Here is a 17,362-nt window from a genome sequence, read left to right on the forward strand (position 1 = left end):
GCTCTGAGTACTGCATGGAGCCTGCTTCACCTACCTTCATAGCCATTGGAACGAATTGTTCTCATCTGCCATTCTGCCAGGGGAAGTTTTCACAGCCTTGGTGTAGACACCCCCTAATTCACCGAAGGTTTTGGTTACTTTTAACCTGGTTACCTATATTTGTGTGTGTATGTGAGTCTGTGTGTCTGTGTGCCTGCTGTGTGTGTGTGTGTGTGTGTGTGTGTGTGTGTGTGTGTGTTTATCTGGCTACTTTGGTCCCCTTGAATACTTGTGTGCTTGTGGTCATGAATGCTAATTCCTCTACCCCCTCTCTGATCTGGTTCCAGTGCTGCTGCTGCTCTGTCCAGGCCTGCCCCTCATCATGGGGAGGGCAGTATCCAGACCCTATGGGAATAGGGATAACAGGCCTGTTGTCCTCAAATCAGGTTCTGAGGCATCTATCCTGCACATGGGAGTCATGAATGATTGGAAAGCGCCAGTGAGTTCTCATGGTGAGGAGAAAGACTAGGTCCATTGTATAGATGAGGTTGCCTCAAGAACTTTAGGGACTGTTCCACACACCTTGTCTATCCTGCCTGGGGAAAAAACAGAGCTGAGAGTCCAGGTCCATTCCCCTGCATTGTGTATAGTTTCCTCTTCAGAAGCAGCTCAGGTCTCCGGATTTAGGATTGGGAGCAGAGGACAGATTAAGAATGACAAGTACACCACATGGGAAGATTTGTGGTTCTTGGCTAAAGTCTACCAGGCAGCAGATACTTTCTCTTCCTCCTTTGTCTCTTTCTTCTTAACCTTTCAACCAGGGTCTCTTTGACAAATGGCTCCTGCAGCAGGACTGAATTGGGCCCAGTTCTCCCCTGAGGGCAATGGTTTTCTCAAGCCTGTGACTCTGGGGAAGCAGCTGCTACCCTCTGCTGAAGGGCTGAGCAGCCTGGAAGTTTTTGTTCAGGGTTGAAACACTGTGGGAATGTATAACTATAATCTGCAAAACAGTAGTAATCTGCCACGTCCTCAGCCTCCACTGCACTGATGGTGAGGGTGAAATCTGTCCCAGAGCCACTGCCACTGAACCGGGCAGGGACCCCAGACTGCAGAGTGGAAGCATCATAGATCAGGAGGTTGGGAGACTGTCCTGGTTTCTGCTGGTACCAGGACATGTACTTGCTAACGCTGGAACTGGTCTTGCAGCTGATGGTGACTTGGTCTCCTGCAGCCACAGACAGGGAGGCTGGGGACTGGGTCACCTCAATGGCTGCCTGGGATTCTAAAGGAGAAGAAGAAAGAGATGCAGTGAATGAAGCATCCTGTGTAGAGACAGGGAAAGCAGGAGTAGTTCCCTTACCCTCAGGCTGAGTCAGAGATGCCCACTGGAAAACTCCTTCTGTCTCTAAAGTGATGCCAAAGTATGGGTCATTGGAAGTCTTACCTTGAGGCCAGAGCAGTAGGATGCAGAGGAGCAAGGAGTGGGAGAGCATTGTGACCCTGGCAGAGCTGGAGGCAGAGAGCTTTGAGCTCAGAGGGAGATAGATGGGAGATATTTGTGTGTGAGGCTGGATTTGAGAAGGTGCCTTGGATATCACCATGCAAAACAGTGCTGGTCCAGCCTGAAGTGAAGGACCCCAGGAGTGGTTATATTCACATTGGATGGAGTGGCCCAGTTGTATTTCCTGGAAGGCTTCCCCTCACATGGCCTCTGTTTTTATTGCTGTTTTAAATGCACCTGCCTTAGGCTGGACATGGTGGTGGCTGTGGCAGGTGGCCAGTTGTGGTTACAAGCAGGGGAAGCCTATCTACCTTCCCAGGAGAGATCCGATGGTTCTGGGTGTAGAGACCAAGAGTTGACAAGGGTCTATGGAAAGAACAGAATGAAGAAAGAGGAAAGAGCTAAGTTAGAAAGAAAACTAAGACCAGGGAAGTAATAAAATGTATAGAGAGTTAAGGGCCCAGGCTTAGATGAAATGGAGACGGGTGTCTGTGTGCTTGTTGGGGGGGACTTGGAGATTCTGTGGTCTCTTTTGTGTTGGGAGGAGAATGTGTCCCTTGCGTTGTTGAGGAGAAATGTTGATTCTTCTCTTCTGTGTTTCTGTTACATCTTTCTGAAAGCTAAAAACAACCACAAAAAAACATTGCTTGTCTAAGCCTTTTTTTTTGTAGATGGGAAAACTGATGCCGAAAGGAGAAAAATAGTTATTCAATTGCTTTTTTCCTATTAAAGTACAGCTTCTCCTTTCCTCCCCTGATGTCTTGGCACAGCCCTGCCTCACTTAGGTGCAGTTCACTTGCAAGTCAAGCTGTCCCTTCCTGATGTCATTGGTCCTCTTGCAGAAAGAACAATAAACAACAACCAGCCCCCACCTTGGATTCTTTCCCTGTAGACAAAACCACCTGGAGCCACGTTGGCCCCTGACATTCTCACCCTTCGTTAGGATTTCAGGCATGAAGGAGGCACCATTTGTAAGTATATGACTCATCATATGGAAGAAATGAGGAAGGAAAGAGAGAAGGAAGGAGCATTGCCCAGCTGGAACTGAACAGTTGGGTCCCCAGTGGGGCAGCTACTACTCCTCACAGATTGTTGTTTGTACTTCATTCTTTTAAAAAATATGTTTCTTTTTAGTTTACAACATTCTCTTTTAGAAGATTTTGAGTTCTACATTTTCCCACCTGCTTACTACTCCACCATCAATGCATTAGTGTTCTAGTTTTTACACATCTTCTCCAGCATTTATCATTTTCCTCTTCTGTCATGTTAAGTAATACAACAGGTGTGAGATGGTACCTAAGAGTTCTTTTAATGTGCGTTTCTCTAATCAATAGTGATTAAGAGCATTTTTTTTTCATGTGACTATAGATAGCTTTAATTTCTGCATCTGAAAACTGCCTCTTTATATCCTTTGACCATTTGTCAATTGGGGAATTACTTGTATTCTTATAAATTTGTCTCAGTTCTCTCTGCATTTTAGAAATGAGGCCTTTATCAGAGATACTGGCTGTAAAAATTATTTCCCAGCTTTCTGCTTCCTTTCTAATCTTGGTTGTATGGGTTTGTTTCTGGAAAAACTTTTAAATATACAATCACAATCACCATTTTGCATTTCTTGTTTTTGTCATAAGTTCGTCCCTTCTCCATGGATCTGACAGGTAAAGTATTCCTTGCTCTCCTAATTGATTATAGTATCTGTCTTTATATCTAAATCATGTACCCATTTTGACTCTATCTTGATATGGTGTGTAAGATGTTTGACTGCGCCTACGTTCTGCCATACTATTTTTATTTTCCTAGGGGCTTTGGTTAGATAGTAAGTTCTCATCCTAAAAGCCGGACTCTTCGAGTTTATCAAATCGTAGATCACTATAGTCATTGACTACTGTGTGTTGTGTACTTAATGGATTCCAGTGATCTACCACTCTAGTTCTTTGGCAGTACCAAGTTGTTTTGATGATTGCTGCTTTTTAATAGTTGTAAATCTGGTACGCTTAGGCCACCTTCCATTGCATTTCATTTAATTCATTTGATGTTCTGATCTTTTGTTCTTCCAGAACAAAGTTATTATTTTTATGAGTATATGAAACAATTTTTGGTAGTTTGGAATGGCACTCAATAAGTAAAATCATTTGCGTAGAGTTGTCATTTTGATTATATTAGCCAGGCATACCCCTGAGCAGCTGATATTTTTGCAGTTATTTACATCTGATTTTTTCCCTTATTCTTAAAGGGGATCAATGAAATCGGGAAGGTGATATCTTGACTTGCCAGTGAACTGGATTCAAGTGAGGCAGGGCTGTGCAAAGTCACCAGTCTCACTCTTTTCTCCAGAACAGTGGGGGTCCAGTGGCGAGACATAGGTCAGGATGAGTGTAAATGGTTCTTAAAACCTGAGAAAGAGAAATGAAAAACTGAGACCTGGGAAACACCTCTCTCCCACTACATCTGGGGCCATCTTGAATATCATCTTGACCTATGTTTTACCACAGGCTTCTGATGGGTCAGAGGGATAGAGTGAGGCTGATGTCTTTGCACAGCCCCTGCCTCACTTAAATCCAGTTCACTGGCAAGTCAAGACATCCCCCTCCTGTTGTCACTGATGCTCTTCCAGAAAGAAGGATAAACAACAAACAACAACAACCAGCCCCCACCTTGGAATCTTTCCCTTTAGACAAAACCAACTTGAGCCAGGCTGGCCCCTGATATTCTTACCCCATGTGTAAGGATTTGTGTCATGAAGGACAAAACAGCCACAAAGAAGTGGTTTTCCTTGCTGGTTGGCTGGCATCTCATGACAAGGGTTTGCTAGCTTTTCCTCTTCCTTCCTAAAGGCAAAAGTTTTCATAGATCTCAAGATTGGGAAATCCTTTTTGCCCTGTACTCATGGGACATCCCCTAGGGTGGCATGCTTGCTACCCTAGGATCTCCGTTAAAGATGCTTTATTTCTATACTTGTGGCTTTAATTGATGTCAGGACTTGAAAATCCTTTGTTAAGTATGACTTGTCAATCAATCAATTAATCTGTCAATCACTTACACAAAAAGCAATTTATTACAAGATTCCTCTGTGGCAGACTTTACGGATACATTGCACCAGGATATTCAACATATTCTTATCTAAGAATCTGCAAAATAAATCTGAGGGAATTTTCAGATCGAAAGTGACCTCACCTTCTCAGGTAGAAGCCTCGAGTTGAAAGACCCTGAGAATTCTAAAAGGTAGAGGGGAGGGCCTGCCTGGGGGCTATCCAGTACAAAGTCATGGAGGTGGCAGATGGGCATGTTGGGTGTGTAGAAGAATAAGATCAGGAATTGTCACCTGTGCCTTGGGGTGTTATTGCCTTCTGACTCCCTGAAGGCTGTGGGATGCCCTAGAGTTTGCTGAGCTTAGATGTGGTGTATAGGATGTGAGACCTGCTTGAGCCCTTCATTACCCGCTGAAGGCCAAAAATGTGGACTGGCCATGCAGAGAAGACAATTTAAGCCTTTCTGGACCGAGAGGCCAAGTTTCTGCTGGGATGGTCTCTGAGTGAATTTGAAATTTTCCTGCTGTGTCAGCAACCAGAAGATCAGATGAAGCTTGCACAGCTATCCTAGGTCAGGGGCTCTTCCTTGCTTTATGACTGCATAATCCCCGAACCACATAAAGGATAAATGAAACAATAATTGTTAGGGAAACAGAGGGAAGGATATTCAGGCCTTAAGTTGTGGTTAGTAAAATGTTGCTATTTCAGGTAAAAATTCTAAGGAGTGTAATTTACTATTGTTTTAAGCTTTGATTACAGGGATAGTTGTCTGAATTGTCCTGAAGGTAATGGTAGAAAAAGGCAGGTTCTGTAGTCCTGGAACTGCTAAAGGAGAATGTCTGTACCAGGGAAAAGTTTTAGGGATGATGGTGGCAGGGCCTTGGTAGGATCCTCCTGACTCTTTTCCCTCATTGTTCTATTTCTTTTCTGAAAAGGAAAATTTCCGACGGGTTCATTCTGAGCCTTGTTTTAACGCCTTGTGACTATATGATCAGCTTTGAGATATGACTCATGACTGGAATCAAATGTAGCTGAGGGAGTATTCTCCTTCTGTTATGGTATAGGACATTTTTCCAACGTGTCTCTCTTTTTCCTTTTATAGCAAATTTGTATAATGAAGAACTTTTGTAAATACAGTGCTAAATCTGTTAAATAATAGATTGATATTTAAAAGATTTAGTGTTGTTTTTCTGTCTTTTTTAGGAAGGTGAACAGTTCAATTTTAATAAGTCCTTTATGTTTTCTCTATCCTGTTTACCTCTTCATGCTTCTCTTGAGTCCAATATTTGAAAGTCAAATTTTCTTTTGAGCTCTGGTCTTCTCATCAAGAATGCTTGAAAGTCCTCTATTTCACTGAATGCCTAATTTCCCCTTGAAGGATTATACTCAGTCTTGTTGGGTAGGTGATTCTTGGATGTAATCCTAGTTCCTTTGACCTCCAGAATATCATATTCCATCATTTGAAGCTGCTAAGTCTTGTGTTATCCTGATTGTATTTCCATAATGCTTGAATTTTTTCTTCCTGGCTACTTGCAATATTTTCTCCTTGGCCTGGGAATTCTGGAATTTGGCTGTAATATTCCTAGGAGTGTTCCTTTGGGGATCTCTTTCAAAAGGTAAACAGTGTATTCTTTCAATTTCTATTTTGTCCTCTGGTTCTAGAATATCAGGGCAGTTGTCCTTCATATTTTCTTTAAATATATATATATATATATATATATATATATATATACAGATATATGTATGTATGTATGTATTTATTTATTTATTTATTTTTAGTTTTCAACATTTACTGCCACAAGATTTTGAATTCCATATTTTCACCCCATCTTGCCCTTCCCCCCCCCCAAGATGGCATTCATTCCACTAGTCTGCTCTCCCTTCTATCTCTCACCCCCCCTTCTTTCATCCCTTTCCCCTTCTATTTTCCTGTAGAGCAGGATAGATTTCTGTACCTCATTTCCTGTATTTCTTATTTCCCAGTTGCATGTGGAAATATTTTTTTAAACATGTGTTTTTAAAACTTTGGATTCCAAATTTTCTCCCTTCCTCCAACCCCACCCACCCTCATTTAAAAAGCAAGCAAGTCAATACAGTCCATACAGGTGCAATGATGAAAACACGTCCATAGTAGACATGTTGTGAAAAACTAACTCTGTTTCCCTTAATGCTATCCTGCCCCCCCATTTATTCTATTCTTTCTTTTGACCTTGTCCCTCCTCAGAAGTATTTCCTTCTGATTACCCCTTTCCCAATCTGCCTTTCTCTCTATCGTCCCCCTGTTCTCTTGTCCTCTTCCTCTGCTATTTTCCTGTAGGGTAAGACAGATTTCCATACCCAATCGAATGTGTATGTTATTCCCTCCTTAAGCCAAATCCTGTGAGAATAAGATTCCCTCATTTCCTCTCACCTTTCCCTGTTTCCCCTCCACTGTAAGAACCTTTTCTTGTCTGTTTTGTGGAAGATAATGTACCGCATTCAACCTCTCCCTTTCTCCTTCTCCTAGTATAATCCTCTCTCTCCCCTCAATTTTATTCTCCAGATATCACCCCTTCATCTTCAACTCACCCTGTGCCCTCTATCTATCTATCTATCTATCTATCTATCTATCTATCTATCTATCTGTCTATCCATCCATCCATATAATTTTTCCCCTCCCACTACCCTAATACTGACAAACATCTCATGAGTCATAGATATCATCTTTCCATGCAGGAATTTAAACAGTTCAGCCTTAATAAGTCTCTTATGATTTCTCTTTCCTGTTTACCTCTTCATGGTCCACTTGAATCTTGTATTTGAAAGTCAAATTTTCTATTCAGCTCTGGTCTTTTCAACAAGAATGCTTGAAAGTCCTCCATTTCACTGAATGACTATTTTTTCCCTTGAAGGATTATATTCAGTTTTGCTGGGTAGGTGATCCTTGGTTGTAATCCTATCTCCTTTGCCCTCCAGAATATTATATTCCATGCCCTGCGGTCCCTTAATGTGGAAGCTGCTAAATCTTGTGTTATCCTGATTGTGTTTCCACCATACTTGAATTGTTTCTTTCTGGCTGCTTGCAATATTTTCTCCTTGATCTGGGAACTCTGGAATTTGGCTATAATATTCCTAGGAGTTTTCCTTTGGGGACCTCTTTCAGGGGTAAATCGGTAGATTCTTTCAATTTCTATTTTGCCCTCTGGTTCTAAAATATCAGGGCAGTTTTCCTTGATAATTTCTTGAGAGATGATATCTAGGCTCTTTTTGTGATCATGGCTTTCAGATAGTCCAATAATTTTTAAATTCTCTCTCCTGGATCTATTTTCCAGGTCAGTTGTTGTTCCAGTGAGATATTTCACATTGTCTTCTATTTTTTCATTCTTTTCGGTTTGTTTACTGTGTCTTGATTTCTCATAAAGTCAGTGTCTTCCAATTGCTCTATTCTAATTTTTAAGGAAGTATTTTCTTCAGTAAGCTTTTGGACTTCTTCTTCCATTTGGCCAATTTTGCTTTTTAGGGCATTCTACTCCTCATTGGCTTTTTGGAGGTCTTTTGCCATTTGGGTTAGGCTGTTTTTTAAGGTCTTATTTCCTTCAGTACTTTTCTGGGTCTCCTTTAGCAAGCTGTTGACTTGTTTTTCATGATTTCCTTGCATCCCTTTCATTTCTCTTCCTAGTTTTTCCTCTACTTCTCTTACTTGCTTCTCAAAATCCCTTCCAAGCTCTTCCAGGGCCTGGGACTGATTCCTATTTTTCTTGGAGGCTTTGGATGTAGGAGCTTTGACTTTGTTGTCTTCTTCTGGTTGTATGTTTTGATCTTCTTTGTCACCAAAGTAAGATAAGATAGTCTTAGTCTTTTTGCGAGGTTTGCTCATGATCCTGGCCAATTAATTGAGTTTTAAACTCTTTGTTAAGGTAAGAGTCTGCTTGCAATGTGGAGAATGTACTGTCCCAAGCTTTGGGTGTTTGCAGAGTTGTTTTCAGAGATACTTGTAGGGACCTGTAAATTTTCAGTTCTTCCAAGGTGGTATGATAAGGGTCGAGGTGTTTACTCTTTTCCTGGCCTGAGCTCTGGTCTTTGAGTGACTGGCCACAAGCAGTCTTTTCTCTCTTGGAACTGTGAGGAGGGTTCTCTCTGCAGTGATACTACAAGGTCCACCACACCAGCCCTGTGCCAGCACTCCTCATCCCAGGACTGCCATCCAGAACTGTGACCCAGATCCAAGCACAGGCACAGTAAGAGATTCCTGCCTCAGCACCAGCAAAGAGATCCTTTGCAGTCCCCCTCTGATCAGCCACACCCTTTCACCTCAGTCTGTGGGCCTGAAGCTCAGGGCACAGCCACTACCCGGGCACCTGTGCTCTGTGCTCTAAAACTGGCTCTGACTTAGCTCTTCTCTCACTGCAAGAACAGACTTTTCCCACTGAACTTCTAAGTTGTCTTTGGCGTTCGTGGATTGAGGAGCCTGGATGCCACCACAGCTGCCTGAGATTCATTCCTCTGAGGCCTGCTCTAGGTTTGCTGGGAGCTGCGTGCCCACACTGAACTGTGTTCCTCTCCCCACCCGGCGCGATAAGCGTTTCTGATCAACCATCCAGGCTCTCTCGAGCTGCAAATTTGTCTTAGTCTGGTTTTTTTCTGGGTTCTGCTGCTTTAGAATTTATTAGAGCCATTTTTAATGGGTATTTGGAGGGGTTTGGGGGAGAGCTTGAGTAAGTCACTGCTTTCACACCGCCATCTTGGCTCCGCCTCCTTCCTTGATATTTCCTTGAAAGATGATGTCTAAGCTCTTTCTTTTTTGATCATGGCTTTCAGTTAGTCCAACGATTTTTATATTGTCTCTCCTGGATCTATTTTCCAGGTCAGTTGTTTTTCCAATGAGATATTTTATATTGCCTTCTATTTGTTTATTCTTTTGGTTTTGTTTTACAATTTCTGGATTTGTCATGAAGTCATTAGCTTCCATTTGCCGTATTCTAAAATTTTTTTTTAGCCAAATAAAAGGTTTATTAGAACATCTGTCATATTGGGCAGACTCTTAAAGAGTCTGAACATTAGTAAGCTATTGGCTAGATTTTATGAATCTGTGCAGTGACTAGATTTTATGAATCTGAGCAGTGGCTAGAGTGTAAGAATCTGAGCATCTTAATGGAGACAAGATGGACCTTATATACAGAAAGAGTGTGGGAGGGATCTAAGAGTGGCCAAATACTCTATGAGTAATAGAACTCCAGGGACCTGCATCCAGTGGCCAAGGGAGAATGGAGCCTTGATAGGATTAAGGGTGGGAAGTGGCCTGGGGCCATAGGGAGGTAAGACAATGCAGAACTAGGCTAGGTTAAGGGTAACAAAATTGAGAGATTGGGTGTAGCTAAAATGAAAGGCTAGTTGGTGGAATTACAGACTCAGGTGAAAGCCAGAGATTTGGCCCTGTGGGAAAGTCCAGGGATTTTCCTTTTTGGGGTCTAGATCTCAACCTCATCATTCCCCCCTCAAACAAGTGGGACACAAATTCTTTTGGTGCAAGGGGTCGTGGCTTCTGAAACTGCTTGCTGGTGGCAAGGGGCATAGAGCCGTCCCTGCCTTGAGGGAGTCCCAAAGAGGAGGTTGACTGGAACCCAGCAGAGGCTGCATCCAGGAAACGATGCGGGGACATTGGCTGGTACCCGCTCTTTGCCACCAACTGTGGGTGAATGGCCTATAATGTGGAAGACACAAATCTGACACAAAAGACTGTAGGGCCCAGATGTAAAGCAGGGACTAGATTTAGGGCCCAAATATGAGAGGATAGAACATCCTTAGCTCTGTTTGGATTCAGATAATTCAGTTTTCCAACCATGCAGTGTCAAATCCACCTCATAGCCAAAGTCAGGAATAGCGAGATGGGTAACATTCCCTTTCAAAGGAATGTAATGGGAAAACTGAGCCCGGAGGATCCCATCTTAGACTGAGGCTAAAATTGTCCTCTCAGCTTTTCCCAATGCTGACTTCCCAAGGCTAACACACTCTCTCTGAGTGGCTTGTGGCATGTCTCAGATGGGGGATTATTGATTTATTGATGGATTATTAAGATCCATTAGACAACTCAAAATAAAATCCCATGAGCTTTTACCTCACACAGCAAGTTTCACAACTTAGGAAAAACTTTTCCAGGATTGACATCTCAAAGTTAAATTTTTCCTAGTGTAAAAAGCCAATCATTAGAGATTATTTCTACATACTTGCAAATTCTCAGCAAGACAAACCCAAACCGGCTTTTTGCAAGTTTACACATTAAACCAATAACCAACAATGGCCAAATTATTTTAGCAGCAACCAAATGATGAGAAATTGCTTGCAGAACTGATACAAAGAGTTCAACAATTTGAAATCTGAAACAAACCCATTACAATCAGGTGACTTCAGTTTTGTTAAATGCATTTCCAGATTACTTTACCCAGGGGATCTACATTTCATTAACAGGTAAAACTACAACTTTACAGAGTGTGCTTACCCAAGTTCTGAGACTAGCTTCTTGACCTTGAGCAGGATGTGCTGAACCTGGGTTATGCTTCTGGGCAAAGATTGCCCCAGGGCCCAAGGCCATTGCCAATGGGGCCCATGCTGTACCTGCTGCCCCTCCCCGCTCCTTCCTTTCCCAGGTTGGGGAGGGTGAAATAAAGGTGAGGGGTAAAGGGTGCAACTCTCTTCTCCTATGAGAGGGGTTAACAGATACCCTCTTGACTCAAGTGAAGGGAGTGAGAGAAAGGAGTGACCAGGATTGTAAGGAGTAGTTTCAAAACTCCATAAGGATCAATCAGAAAACCTCCAGAATCTGCCAAGATATTTATAGCTGTTCTAACTTTTCCCTGTAACCTCCATGAAGGAGGCTTCAGAGGTGTAGAGGGAAGGGAGTAAGTAAGGTTCAGGGAACCAAAAAGCAACTGCATTTTCCCCCAATTCCCTAGTGCCCAGAGAACTGATAGCATTGGGCATACACTTCCAGAAAGGGCATCCATCCTTGTCTTCTATGCTGCGGAAGGTGTACCCAGGTCCATGGCCTCAAATCGAATTAGTGGACTGAGAGCCTGAGAGTGTCAGGCTGAATGTGAGACAGCCTCCAAGCCTTGGTGCTTAGAGAGTGAGCCCAACTGCAGAGCAAGAAAGGAGGGGTGGGGAAGGCTTACATGCCTTCCAGTTTTGGCTTCAGAAGAATTTGGGGTTAGGCCGTTTCCCCCAAACAGGCCACCAAAATGTTGAGATTTAGGGACTTAGGGGTGCTGGGACCCCAAAAACAAAACATGCAGGTCCTGCCCAAAAGAATTCGACCAGAGCCTTCTCCTATAACAATTGGGGGGGAAGATGTCAGGGTTTCCGTCCAGAGCAGGAACAACTGCTATTTACACTCCCTTTGAGCCATCACATCCACACAGTGGCTTAGAAAGGCTTGGCTGGGAGTTGTTATTGGCCAATCAGTGAGAGCCAGAGTGTTGTGGACTGAGGTCATAGTGAAGTATCTCCAACTGAGTCTGAATGGCCTTATCAAAGCCTGGTTTTCCAGAACAGAGTCTCAAGCAATTTATATTCCTTTAGTCAGAGCCCCCAAATGTAAGTGTATGATTCTCCATGGTGAGGAAGGGAGAAAGAAAGAAATTGAGGAAGAGAGGAAAGAATGAGGGAAGGAGCACGGCTTAACTGGAGCTGGACAGTTGGTCCCCAGTGGAGCAGCTCCTCCTCCTCACAGATTGCTGCTCATCACTTTTCTTGAAGAGACTAATGACATCAGGAAGGTGAGGTTCTACTTGGAGGAAACTGGCCACACCCAATAAGCATTGATTGAAATTCCTCAGGTCTCTTTGGCCAGGCCAAACCCTTTTGCTAACTTGGATTACAGGTGATTTTAAAGTGTGTAAAATTTATGAATCAGTCTGGAAATCACAGGAGATGGAATGCTCAGGGTAGTTTTAACCTTTTTTTAGGGTAGTTTTGTCCTTTAATAAGCCAGAAAAATGGAGGCTTTTCAGCTCTCTTAAGGAAGTGGAGAGAAAAAGTGACTCAGAGCTGAGAACTGTCACCACGTGTCTTTCTAAGAGAATCTATGAATTTATGGATAATATTTCCTTTTAAAGGGCTAAGAGTATTGGAGTTTTAAAAAGACTTTTAAATGTTTATCATTAGTGATTGTAAATCCAGATTTGATTTGATTTGAGTCTATTTCCCTCGGTTTACCGTTCTGTAAGGGGGTAATAGTGGAAGTGACTTTTGAGAGAAGTTATGAGGATCACGTGATTATAAAATAACTGTCATATGCAGACAACATTAATATTATCTCTCTAATTTAAAGTAATTGCTGCACACCTGATAACTTTGAAGCAGTTTTGAAATACCAAAAGTAATAAGATCAATAACTTCTATATGTGATCATCAGAAAATGCAACTGATGTCGTTTGAAGGTTATTATTGGTGTTATTACTGTATTTCTCAATTTTTAATCTAGATTTTGTTGCATAGGAATTGAGCCTTTTAAAAAGAAAGGGATGTAATCAAATCTTTTTTCGAAGCTTAACATTTAATCAAGTATATTTGGTTACAATCAAATACTAATACTAATACTAATACTAATAATTTTACTATGAAAGAAGATTTTTCATTTGAAATCTTGACTATTATGAAAATATATAACGTGGTTGCAGGTGGTAGTTTCAACATAAGAATGATGAGATGACTGATTCTCTGTGCAAGCTGATTTAGAAATGCATTTACCTAAATTGATAATGGCGGCCTTAAGTTTTAAGTACATTGTAATGTGTAGGGTATTGTTACATTTCTAAATTGTGTAATTAGGTAAACAATTCTATCACCTTTGCTGTTAAAAAACAATTTCTCTTATACTCTAGATGTTATTAGATTAAGCATTGTACTGTCAGAGAAAAGGAGAAAAAAATGAATGGGTTAGGAAGCTCTTAAGTCATTCTATCAGACCATGTGTTGTAATATTTTTGAAGTATTATAATTTAAGAAATTGTAAACTTCCACGTTTTGTCTAAATTTAAAGTGAAGTTTCAGCTAAAATTATCAAGTTCTCTTTTATGAACATTAAGATTGTTAACTAAGTTATTTGAAGTTATTATTTAAATCAAGTATTTCCACAAGTATTTTTGTGAAAGGAAACACGGCAATTGTGCAAAGAAAGGAGCTTATGAAATCTCCTTGTAATTACTTTATTCTGGTATAGTAAGAGGATAAATTGTAAGCTGTTTTCAAGAAAGGGAAATACTTTTATGAAGAAATGTTTTGGAAAATCTTTTGTGTGATTTTTAGAAGGCCTACTAAGTTTCCATTTCCAAGCCAACTTGTTGCAGTAATAATTTGATACTGATGACAATTATGTCGAAACCTCGTGTGAATTTCATTCCTAGGTTTGTTGTGTCCTTGGAATGGCCTTAATAGATGTTTTCTGAGAAATAAAGTGGGAGTCAGCAGCTCAATGGGAGCAGCATGGAATGAGCTGTAAATGGGGAAGATCTTGCTGTTTTGATCTGAATTCATTCCATGGCCTAAAGAAGGGTTGAAAATTAGTGTTTGAACTTATCATATGTATAAGATTCAATTCCTGAAGTATTTTATGATATTTAAAGAGAAACATGTGTAGGAATACATGCAAACTCCTTCAGGCCCACTTTAAAGAGGTTCCCTAACCAATGTGAGATCATAGTCACCTCTGAAACTGATTAGGGAACTTGCAATTCACGACCTTATGGGACTGATAACTGACTTTATTCTGAGTGTAACTTCAGGTATGGTTATCTAGATGAGCCACTGACTCATGATGCCAGCAACCCTGTAGGGAGGGGTTAGTGGGTCTGTGAACTGCACGTATAAAGTGCAGAGGGGGCTCTCATGGGAAGGTTGGGAGGACGAGTATTCTGCGAAGCTGAAGTAGGGTTCTCCTGACTCACTTTGCCCACTGTGGCACCTGGCAGACTTTAAGCCTGGCTCAATGCAGTTGGTCATTACATAACATCCGTGTGGAATTGACATGAAGTTAGGGAAACATTGTTCCCTTACTTTAGTTTTTTGTCCCTTTTCTTTTATGGTCCATTTCTGTAATAAAAGTTTGTAACCAGCTTGTTAAATCCATTAAATACTAGCTTGGTGCTGGAACATCTGAGGTTATTATAGTAAGATGCAAGTGTAAGATTGAGCTATTTTTAGGGCACCTTTTCTAGCCCCTTCCTCACACCAGGAGGTGAGCAGTGTGGTCCTTCAAAAAGGCTGCTCAGACACCCAGGGGGCTGCTGAATCCCACTGCTGCTTCCAGTGAGAAGACAACCCTATGGCCTGGGTAGCCTGTGTGCAGGGTTGTGAGTAGAGCTCCCTGTGTATCCGCACCTGCTATTTGTCACTTGCCTTTTGCCACAGGGCTCTGAAACATGTAAAAATGACCAGAAGGTATGGGTCATGTCATTTGATTCATGTGTGATTTGCCTTTAAGTGCCACACAGTTGTGTGAAGTTGTCAGCCTCTCTCTCCCCTCGACAGTGATCACAGTCCATTGGCAGGATAGTCAGGATGACTGGTGATGGCTGCACATGCAGTGGGTGGCCTTGCCTTTTTGGTGTCTAACCAAGCTCCAATCAGCCAGGTGAGGTAGGGAGATCTACTCCCAAAACAATTTGGAAGGGGAAGATCCTAGGGCTTCTCTTCAGAACAGTGGCAATTGCTGGTTACCCTGCCTTTGAGCCAACATATCCCTAATAGTGACCCAGAGAAGTGACATCTTTTGATTCATGTGTGAACTTTGTTTAAGTGAGGCAGAGTTGTATGAAGTGGATAGCCTCACTCTGTCCTTCAGAGTGATCAGAGTCCAGCGGCAGGACAGAGTCAAGATGAGTGGTGATGGCTCGAGATGCTGTGGGTGACCTTAGCATCCTCAATGTTTAACCAAGGTCTGAGTACTGCACAGTGCCTGCTTCACCTACCTTCATGGCCATTGGAAAAAATGATTCTCATCTGCCATTCTGCCAGGGGAACTTTTCGCAGCCTTGGTGTAGACACCCCCTAATTCACAGAAGGGTTTGAGACCCCTAGGGTACTCTTAACCGGGTTACCTGTATTTGTGTTTGTATGTGTGTCTGTGTGTCTGTGTGCCTCTGTGTGTGTGTGTGTGTGTGTGTGTGTGTGTGTGTGTGTGTGTTTATCCAACTACTTTGGTCCCCTTGAATACTTGTGTGCTTGTGGTCATGAATGCTAATTCCTCTACCCCCTCTCTGATCTGGCTCCAGTGCTGCTGCTGCTCTGTCCAGGGCCTGACCCTCATCATGGGGAGGGCAGTATCCTGGCCCTACAAGAATAGGGATAACAGGCCTGTTGTCCTCAAATCAGGTTCTCAGTCATCTATCCCTGCAGATGGGAGTCATGAATGATTGCACAGCACCAGTGAGTTCCCAGGGTGAGGAGAAAGACTAGATCCATTGTATAGATGAGGTTGCCTCAAGAACTTTAGGGACTGTTCCACACACCTTGTCTATCCTGCCTGGGGAAAAACAGACAGAGCTGAGAGTCCAGGTCCATTCCCCTGCATTGTCTATAGTTTCCTCTTCAGAAGCAGCTCAGGTCTCCGGACTTAGGATTGGGAGCAGAGACAGAGTAAGAATGAGAAGCAGACCACATGGGAAGATTTGTGGTCCTTGGCTAAAGCCTACCAGGCAGAAGATTCTTTCTCTTCCTCCTTTTCTCTTTCTTCTTAGTCCTTTTCAACCGGGGTCTCTTTGACAAATGGCTCCTGCTTCAGGGCTGAATTGGCCCAGTTCTCCCCTGAGGGCGATGGTTTTCTCAAGCCTGTGACTCTGGGGAAGCAGCTGCTCCTCTGCTGAAGGGCTGAGCAGCCTGGGGAGGTTTTTGTTCAGGGCTGAAACACTGTGGGGATGCATAATTATAACCCGCAAAACAGTAGTAATCTGCCACGTCCTCAGCCTCCACTGCACTGATGGTGAGGGTGAAATCTGTCCCAGAGCCACTGCCACTGAACCGGGCAGGGACCCCAGACTGCAGGGTGGAAGCAGAATAGATCAGGAGCCTGGGAGACTGTCCTGGTTTCTGCTGGTACCAGGACATCCTGTTGCTAACGCTGGAACTGGTCTTGCAGCTGATGGTGACTTGGTCTCCTGCAGCCACAGACAGGGAGGCTGGGGACTGGGTCACCTCAATGGCTGCCTGGGATTCTAAAGGAGAAGAAGAAAGAGATTGCAGTGAATGAAGCATCCTGTGTAGAGACAGTGAATGCAGGAGTAGTTCCCTTACCCTCAGGCTGTGTCAGAGATGCCCACTGGAAAACTCCTTCTTCTAAAGTGATGCCAAACTATGGGTCATTGGAAGTCTTACCTTGAGGCCAGAGCAGTAGGATCCAGAGGAGCAAGGACTGGGAGAGCATTGTGACCCTGGCAGAGCTGGAGGCAGAGAGCTCTGAGCTCAGAGGGAGACAGATGGGAGATATTTGTATCTCAGGCTGGGTTTGAGAAGGTGCCTTGGATATCACCATGCAAAACAGTGCTGGCCCAGCCTGAACTGAAGGACCCCAGGAGTGGTTATATTCACATTGGAGGGAGTGGCCCAATTGTATTTCCTGGAAGGCTTCACCTCACATGGCCTCTGTTTTTATTGCTGTTTTAAATGCACCTGCCTTAGGCTGGACATGGTGGTGGCTGTGGCAGGTGGCCAGTTGTGGTTATAAGCAGGGGAAGCCTGTCTACCTTCCCAGGAGAGATCTGATGGCTCTGGGTCTAGAGACCAAGAGTTGACAAGGGTCTATGCAAAGAACAGAATGAAGAAAGAGAGGAAGGAGCTGAGTTAGAAAGAAAACTAAGACCAGGGAAGTAACAAAATTTATAGA

General features: G+C 42.9%; 1 pseudogene and 1 gene segment (V, D, J or C); both read right to left on the bottom strand.

The window, feature by feature from the left end:
• Positions 1–872: 872 nt before the first annotated feature.
• On the bottom strand, positions 873–2,407 carry LOC110192475 (immunoglobulin kappa variable 1-8 pseudogene; annotated as a pseudogene).
• A 13,883-nt stretch (positions 2,408–16,290) lies between these two features.
• On the bottom strand, positions 16,291–17,058 carry LOC110192423 (immunoglobulin kappa variable 1-6-like). The segment is given in 2 exon segments: positions 16,291–16,694; positions 16,855–17,058. Coding segments are annotated over 2 exon segments (546 nt in total).
• Positions 17,059–17,362: the final 304 nt, after the last annotated feature.

Source organism: Phascolarctos cinereus, unplaced genomic scaffold (genome assembly GCF_003287225.1).
Source record: "Phascolarctos cinereus isolate Bilbo 61053 unplaced genomic scaffold, phaCin_HiC Scaffold_2;HRSCAF=192, whole genome shotgun sequence".
In the NCBI taxonomy this organism is placed as follows: Eukaryota; Metazoa; Chordata; class Mammalia; order Diprotodontia; family Phascolarctidae; genus Phascolarctos; species Phascolarctos cinereus.